At 35.6% G+C, this 8,593-nt stretch overlaps 1 protein-coding gene across 1 annotated transcript; it reads left to right on the forward strand.

Annotated features, from left to right (window-relative positions):
* The first annotated feature begins 3,805 nt into the window (after nt 1-3,805).
* Nucleotides 3,806-8,327, forward strand: LOC149751393 (uncharacterized). Its single transcript, XM_089927120.1, has 2 exons — nt 3,806-5,171; nt 5,585-8,327. The coding sequence occupies exon 2, from the start codon at nt 6,897-6,899 to the stop codon at nt 8,325-8,327; it is 1,431 nt and encodes a 476-aa protein (XP_089783246.1). The 5' UTR covers nt 3,806-5,171; nt 5,585-6,896.
* The last annotated feature ends 266 nt before the right edge of the window (nt 8,328-8,593 follow it).

Here is an 8,593-nt window from a genome sequence, read left to right on the forward strand (position 1 = left end):
GGGCGGGATGTGGTTCGACGACAACATACCCTTGAAGGAGGTGTTTGATAATCTGAGATGCGCGCGGGAGGGGATGTGTTCTTTCCCTCACCACTTCAACTGATATAGATTTGTGAGACAACCCTCTTGTATGTGCTTTTTGTTTTTTAATCTAGCTGTTGATTTATTTATTTATTTTTTGAATTTGTTTGTGGTTGCAGGAGAGCAAGTTTCTGAAATTCTTAGGGTTCATGTGGAATCTGCTGTCGTGGGTGATGGAGGCGGCGGCCAGCATGGCCATCGCCCTCGCGAATGGAGGGGTGAGTCCTGGAAACATCATAATCTGATTGTTTTCTCTGGTGCATTTCTTCTTCTTTTTTAGTTTTTTTTTTTTTTGTGACGAACCCATATGAGTTCTTGATTTCGTTCAACAGGGGAAGCCCCCAGACTGGCAGGATTTCGTGGGAATTATTACCCTGCTTCTGATCAACTCGACGATCAGCTTCATTGAGGAGAACAATGCTGGATTTGTTTAGATTTATTGTAGATTTTATTGCAAGTTATTTGAAATCTTATGCCTAATTTAAAATGAATTTGCCGAATTTTCAATAACATAATTTGAGATGAGAAGTTACCTTCTCTCTAGCTCTTTTCTGTCCGGATGTTGGATGTTAAGTTGCTCTGATCATCAGAGGGACACTTTAAGATGATCCAAGTTAATAAATCAAGAGGTTTGATATCAAAGCTTCAAATTAACATACAACTTGAAAAAATAATGTATTAGTCATTCTTATTCCTAATTTTTTTAGAAAAAATTATATGGCCTGTATAGGCTTCCAACTGGACTGTTTTTAAAAACTACAACTAATACCTGCAATATGTTCTTTTTTTGATTTTGATCGTTAGTATCTAGTTTGATGTTTTTCCCCAGATTAGGTACTTATGCCATTTATTAGTTTCTCTTTGTGTATTTGTTCAATTCTAACTTTCAAATTCTTTTTAAATTTTCTTTGATATCTATTGGGCCTTTTCTTACCATTCTATTTAGTTGCTAATGTACTTTGGTAACTCCTGATGTATGGTTTAATATGTTTATTTCAGCCTTCCAATGATACTGCCCTCTTGTTTATAAAAATTCATTCAATTGTGCTGGAATATGTATATCAAGTTCTTTGTGACAGTGGTTTAGGATGATTTAAATTTTGGATTGCAGTTTTCTTATGTTCCTTTCAGTGCATGATTATTTAAATAGCTTGGTTTTTTATTATAACGATATTGCAGTAAAAGCAAGAAGCGTGCAACATCTCTTAGGACTTGCAATATCTGTGGAACTGAGAGATGCCTCTTAATAATGTAAAGGCTTATGACAGGCAACCCTTTAGCAACAAATATTCAGAGAGTAGTTTAGTCCGTTCAGCATCAAATTGTGTAGCCAATTCTTTTACCATGTTTTACTTTTTCCTCTTGTTATGTACTTACTTTAGAAGAACATTACTTGACAAAATCCTGACTAAATGCCTAATGCAATCTTAGAGATGATGAATGGTACAAAATATGTTCTTCAAGTTTTGATCTGGGGAGTTCTCACGATACAAAGAAGTTTTGCGGCCAATTTATTGGCAATAAGCTGGCAGCTTGGCAGTCATTATTATTTATTCGATTGTGAATGGTATTCTAAGTCACTGATTTGACCTTGTGTGCATATATAAGGTGGTAATTGTTGTGAAATATATTTTTTTGAAACTTATATCTTAGGCTTTCTTTTTTTTGCAGTGTACCGAGGTCTGCCATTGTGCCACCAGATGTAAGCCATCTGATGCTGGGAGTTTTTTTTTCCCACTTAGGTAATGCTAATACATGTGGAAAGCGGGTTGAGGGTCACATGAACTCAGGTTTATCTCTGGGGACTCCAGAAGCTGCCTTTGTACCTCCAAGACCCGATTATAGCCGGCCTTTTGTAAGTTGATGCCATATTCTTGAAATTTTAAGTGGTCTTGACTGCTTTAGACCGTTTGTAACCACATATTTCTGTGTTCATGTGTATGCTTCTGCATATGCTTGATGGTTATTGTGGTGTTTCTGTAACAGGCTTGCGTTCCTTACCCTTATGCTGATCCAAGCTTCGTTGGCATGCTGGCTGCGTATGGGTCACATGCAATTGTATGTATTATTGAGCATGTTCTTCCTTTCAATTGTCTAATTTTTTTTATATTAGTTGCAGCTCAATCAATATTTTAATAGAATGGACAAAAGTTGGATAAATAAGTCGAGATCCAGTGCCGAACCAAGAAAATTTGCAGTCTCAGCTTACGAATATTTCATCTTTGTTACAACAATTTCTCCCTTCTCAGGTAACTAACTATATATATTTGAATACTTTACATATTATCAATTATGATGTATAAGTTAATGTATCCCATTTTTACAAATATCTAAGGTTTCTTTTTTTTTTTTTTGTGTAGATTTCTGATACTTCAAATGCTCGCAGAGATGATGATGATGGAGCTGAATTCCGTCCTTGATACTTTGTAGATTGTTTTTTTTGGAGTTTGATATGTATATATTTTTTAATATTTTCAAAGTACATTGTAATTCATAACTTTTTATGTAAATTTAATTAGATATAACAATATAAATATTTCAAATGATCTGAATGTTTGTGTCAATATCAAATATTTGCTGACGCTTTAAAGCGTCGGCAAATTCCGATTTTTGCCGACACTTTCATTTAGCGTCGGCAAAATATTTTTCCACTCCGGTATCGCCGATGCTTCTGCGACGCTTTGATTAACGTCGCCGGATCTTTAGCCGACGCTTATAAGTGTCGCTAAAGGCCCTAAATAGCGTTGGAAAAGGTAAGTTCTCTTGTAGTGTAGGGTCTCGTTTCATCCTGGCTAATATAAAAAGTAGAAAAATTTGGAGAGAATTTGATTTTTCGAGATCTCGATCAATATATTTGTATCAAGTTACGTAGGTCTTTGTCCATATATTTGGACTAAAATATTGAAATTTCCACTAGTATGTTAAATTTGAGATTAAAACTATTTTGATAATTGAATTTGAGATTTATTAATTATTTAAGAAAGTAAGATATAATTGAAAACTATCAACCAATACGAAATATCCTATTCAGGTGCCTGGTATTGATACAAACTGATATTTCAATTAAAATGTTTCTTTTTTATACTTAGGTGTATTAAAAATAACTTAGGTGTCGTGACGTGACGTTTGTATATTCTCTGGTAGAGACACAAAATTTTTATATAAAATAACTTTTGTAGTTACGTTGCATGAAAATTGTAGGTAAGTTTTTCATTTGATGATCATTTGGTACATAATATCAGATTGGTTACCCTCCACATGTAAAGAAATTTTCTTAAAAAAATATAAAATTTCTACGAAAGAAGCGGGGTTATATCAATACTTAAATAGCTCTTCAATGCTGCTGCCTTGGCATTAGCTTAATTTGTTGCCCTTAAAAAGAAGGCTCTCATGCTGAAGCATTCCATCACTCCAATAAGGGCTCGTTTAGTTCGTGTGAAGCATTTTCCTTCTTAGGAATATGATTTCTAGGAAGTAGATTTCTAAGAAGAGGATGCCTATAAAAGTACTTTTAGCGTGTTTGGTTGACCATGGAAAAGTGACAAGTTTTCAGAGTGCTTATATTTGGTTGACTATCCACTTTTCTGAAAAAGTTATGTATAATTCCTATTATCCTTTTAATAAAATTTAGATCTTTAATGTCTTTTTAATGCTGAAAGGCCTTTTTGGAAAAAATAATAAAAATGTAGTGATTCCCGGCTAACGGGAAAGTAACTTTTTCATGTTTCTCATGAGAAAAACTTTTCCATAAAACGTGGGAATCATAATCCTATGGAAATACAACTTTTCCGTCTCTCTCCTTTGAAAACTCCAACCAAATAAGAAGCATCTCATTACTTTTCCGTTGACCATACTTTCCTTCCTCATTTTTCCGCGTACCAAATGAGCTCTAAGAGAATTTTAGGGCTTGCCAACTTGAATGATAAGCATGACTTGAACCAACATTACCATTTCACCATTAAATTCTAAAGAATGTGAAGCGAGCCCATATGCCTACCTCATAGATACCATAAGTTGTGCACCATTTCTAGGTCTCCTGTGACAAGCCCAACCTACATGAAAAATGGAACCATGAGAAACTAGTCCAGTTTTTCCTTCCCATTTTGCTAAACTAAGACGCGTGTTTGAGGAAGTGCTTCACTCTCACACAGGGGCGGCCCAAGCCCTAGGCGACCGAGGCGGTCGCCTAAGGCCTCAGCCTCAAGGAAGGCCTCCGGGCTCCGGCCTTCCACAGTGAGTTCCACAGTTCCACTCTCCTGCCAGGCAGCCAGGGCATCACGATTTTGGGATTGGGATCGCCATTCGCCGCCGAAGAAGAAGTCGGAAGAGTCACCCGTCACCGCGTCACGGAAGGAAGCTACGAGCCTACGAGCCCTTAGCTGCCTACCCCTTGCGGTCTTGCCTACGAAGTAGGATCCAGGCATCCAGCCTCCACTCTCCAGGCATGGCACTGGCAGCATAGCCAACGCGGCAACGCCCAACGGGCAATGGACAGCGGGGCGCCGGGGCTATGGCCTATCAGCTTATGGAGGGCCCTATGCGGCTATGCCCCCCTACGATTCTCATTCCCCCATAGCCCATCTTCTCCATCCGCCGGCCGTTGTCACCAGAGGCAGAATGGCAGTCTTGGCAGATTTGCAGAATCCCAGATAAGTAGATAACCAGAGGTCCAGAGAGAGTCCTTCTCCATTTCTCCTTCTAAACTCTTCTTCAATCTTCCGTTCTTCCTTCCAGGCTTCCCTAATCCCCAGCCCTAGTTGATTCAAATTTCAATCTTCGGTTCTTCCGAGCAGGGGCGGCCCAATCTTCCGTTCCGAGTTCCGACTTCCGAGACTCCGACCCGACTCTCCGAGTTCCGAGTTCCGTCCTTCGCTCGTTCGCCGTCCTCGGCTCGGTTCTTCCGAGTTCCGACCTCCGAGACTCCGACTGTCCGAGTTGACGAGTTCCGTCCTTCGCCCGTTCGCCGTCCTCGGCTCGATTCTTCCGACTTCCGAGTTCCGTCCTCGGTCCTTCGCCTATCTCTTCTCCTTCTCGACCCAGCCCGGCAGCCCTCCGCCCTCGCCGCCGTCGCCGGAGCCCGGAGGTGACTGGTGAGCTTCCGTCCCCACTCCCCTGTGTTCTGTGTTCACAGTTCACTGTTCAGTGTTCTGTTTGTTTGTTGGGTTACTTGGGTTGGGTAATGTCGTAATGGGTGGGTAATGGTAGTTAACTAGTTATTACTTACTTATTTTTGTTATTATATACTCATAATCCTATTGCAGGTTATTGGATATTTGGGTGATTGAATAATATAAAGTTTTAACAGATTTCCCTTCTTTCCCTAAATTCCCTGTCAGTGAAAATTCCTGGAGCACCTATTTGAAAGAATGGAATATATTATATACGATGTAAATATGTAATGACTTATGAATGCATGTTTACTTTTCGATTATTCATCTTTTCCTCTTTTATGCATGTTTTATTGTCTATTGCTTTAAAATTGACATTAGCTTTTCATGTTTAGGGTCCCCATTAAAATTGACAGTAGCTCCGGCACCACTTCTCGCCGTTGAGCTCGGCACCGCTTGTGGGGACTTGAGTTCGTCGTCGAATCCGGGCCGTCCAACACTGCTTCTGTTGACATTTCGGGTTATATCATTTTTAACTCTCTTATATTTTAATTTGTTTGTAGTGATTGTCTTAATTATTTTGTTTGATAATATTATTTTTAAATTCAAATGTCTAATAGAAAATTTGAATGTGGATATGAAAAACTCAAAAAGAAAAAAAAAATTGAAAAACTTATTCTATCTCAAAAAGGTGCTTTAGATAGATTTATTGTTACAAATAAACAAAATACTACATCAAGTTCAACTCAGAATGAAATAGAGTTTGAAGATGACATAAAAAGAACGAAACAAAATGAGATAGACAATCAGATTCATAATAGTATTCAAACATCTGATGAACCAATCTCTAATGAAGAACACAATGAAAAATTAGATGGAGATAAGATAAATAAGGATAGTATAGAGTTTAATGAAACTAGTTCTAATCCTACAAATATATATGATCCTGGTCAATGGAAAAATATTGATACAAAGTTGAGAGATCTATTAGTGGAAAGAGGTCCAATTAGAGACTATGATCTTTACTTTTCTAGGGATGAAAATAATAGACACTTCTCTACTATACATTATATTCGTAAATTACCTAATGGTGAAAAATATGATAGAAAATGGTTAGTGTATTCGAAAGATTTGGATAGAGTATATTGTTTTTGTTGTAAATTATTTGATTCAACACATAGCACGACTCATTTAGTCAATGAAGGAACTAGGGACTGGAAAAATCTAGGTATTAAGCTCAAAAATCATGAAACAACTAATGAACATATTACTAGCATGAATAAATGGATTGATTTAGAAGTAAGATTGTTAGAAAACAAGACAATTGATAAAAGTCTCCAAGAACAAATAAACCAAGAAAAAGACCATTGGAAAAAAGTACTATTAAGAATTATTGCTGTTGTTAAAAATCTTGCAAAAAATAATTTAGCATTTCGGGGAAAGAATGAAAAGATATACCAAAGCAATAATGGAAATTTTCTAAGTTTTATTGAAACAATTGCAGAATTTGATCCAATAATGCAAGAGCATGTTCGACGTATTCAACAAGATAAAATTCACAATCATTATTTAGGTCATAAGATTCAAAATGAATTAATTCAAATGTTAGCATCTGAAATTAAAACTATAATAATTAAAAAGATTAAACAAGTAAAATACTTTTCTATAATACTTGATTGCACTCCTGATGCAAGCCATCAAGAATAAATGACTCTAGTTTTAAGATGTGTAGATACTACAACAAGTCCAGTAAAAGTAGAAGAATATTTTTTAGAATTTTTAGAAGTAGATGATACAACTGGAAAAGGTCTTTTTAGTGAACTTATAAATATACTAGAAAAATATAAACTTGAGGTTAATGACATAAGGGGACAAGGGTATGACAACGGGTCTAATATGAAAGGAAAACATCAAGGTGTACAAAGAAGATTATTAGATATAAATCCTAGAGTGTTTTACACACCATGTGGATGTCATAGCTTAAATTTAGTATTATGTGATACCGCTAACTCATGTCCTAAGGCTATATCTTTTTTTGGAGTGATACAACGAATTTATACCTTATTTTCTTCTTCTACAAAACGATGGAAAATTTTACAAAATAATGTATCCACATTAACTCTTAAACCCTTATCACAAACGCGTTGGGAAAGTCGTATTGAAAGTGTCAAAGCAATTAAAAACCAAGCTCCTAAAATAAGAGATGCCTTAATTCAATTAGCAGAAACTAGCGAAGATCCTAAAACAAAGAGTGAAGCCATATGCTTAGCTACATATGAGATTGAAAATTTTGAATTCTTATTAGGCATGAATATTTGGTATGATATATTGTTTGCTGTTAATTCAGTTAGTAAAAACTTACAATCTGAAGATATGCATATTGATGTTGCTATAAATCAATTAAAAGATCTTCTTTCTTATTTGAAAAATTATAGAGAAAATGGATTCATGACTGCTTTGATTTCATCTAAAGAAACTGCAATTGAAATGAAAATAGAACCTACATTTCGTGAAAAACGTGTGATCCGTAGGAAAAAACAATTTGATGAAAATAGTGATGATGAGATAGAAAGATCAACCGAAGAATCTTTTAGAATTGATTACTTTTTATATATAGTAGATCAAGCTATTTCTTCAATTCAAAATAGGTTTGAACAATTCACCATATATGAAGATATTTTTAGTTTTTTGTTTAATTTTAGAAAGTTTAAATCTTTGAATGAAGAGGAGTTGAAAAAGTATTGCCTTAATCTTGAAAACTTTTTAAAGCATGGTGAAAATTCTGATATTGATGGTCTTGATCTGTTTTCAGAGTTAAAAGTTTTAAAAGAAGTTTTACAAATAGAAACTAGTACCCCTATTGATATTTTAAGTTTTATAAAAAAAACAGATTCTTTTCCAAATGCATGCATTGCTTACAGGATATTGTTAACAATACCTGTAACAGTTGCTTCTGCTGAAAGAAGTTTTTCAAAATTAAAGTTGATAAAATCTTATTTACGGTCAACTATGTCGCAAGAAAGATTAAATGGATTAGCTATATTATCGATTGAAAATAGTATTTTAATGAATCTTGAGTACAAAAGTTTGATTAGTAATTTTGCATCTCAAAAAGCTAGACGAATTATTTTTAAATAAAAAAATATTTTATATTTATTAAAAAAATTATTATTATTTTTTAAAAAGGCCTCTTTTAGTGAATTCGCCTTAGGCCTCCAAATGTATTGGGCCGCCCCTGTGAGATCACAGAGCATCGATTGACCTCGTAGCTGTAAAGGGCTGTTCTGGATGGTTGATATCCGGCTGATAAGGCCATTAGATTTCATGCATATCAGAACGAAATCAGCGTATGCATCAGTGAAAGCTGTCACCTTTTCCTAATAAATAGGTCCCTCTTTAGTGCA

This window comes from Phoenix dactylifera, chromosome 14 (assembly GCF_051530095.1).
Source record: "Phoenix dactylifera cultivar Ajwa chromosome 14, Ajwa_hap1_PhDact_Kaust_v1.1, whole genome shotgun sequence".
Taxonomy (NCBI): Eukaryota; Viridiplantae; Streptophyta; class Magnoliopsida; order Arecales; family Arecaceae; genus Phoenix; species Phoenix dactylifera.

Coding starts and splice junctions, on each gene's coding strand:
- LOC149751393 (XM_089927120.1), top strand. CDS start 6,897: ATGACTCTAGTTTTAAGATGTGTAGATACTACAACAAGTCCAGTAAAA.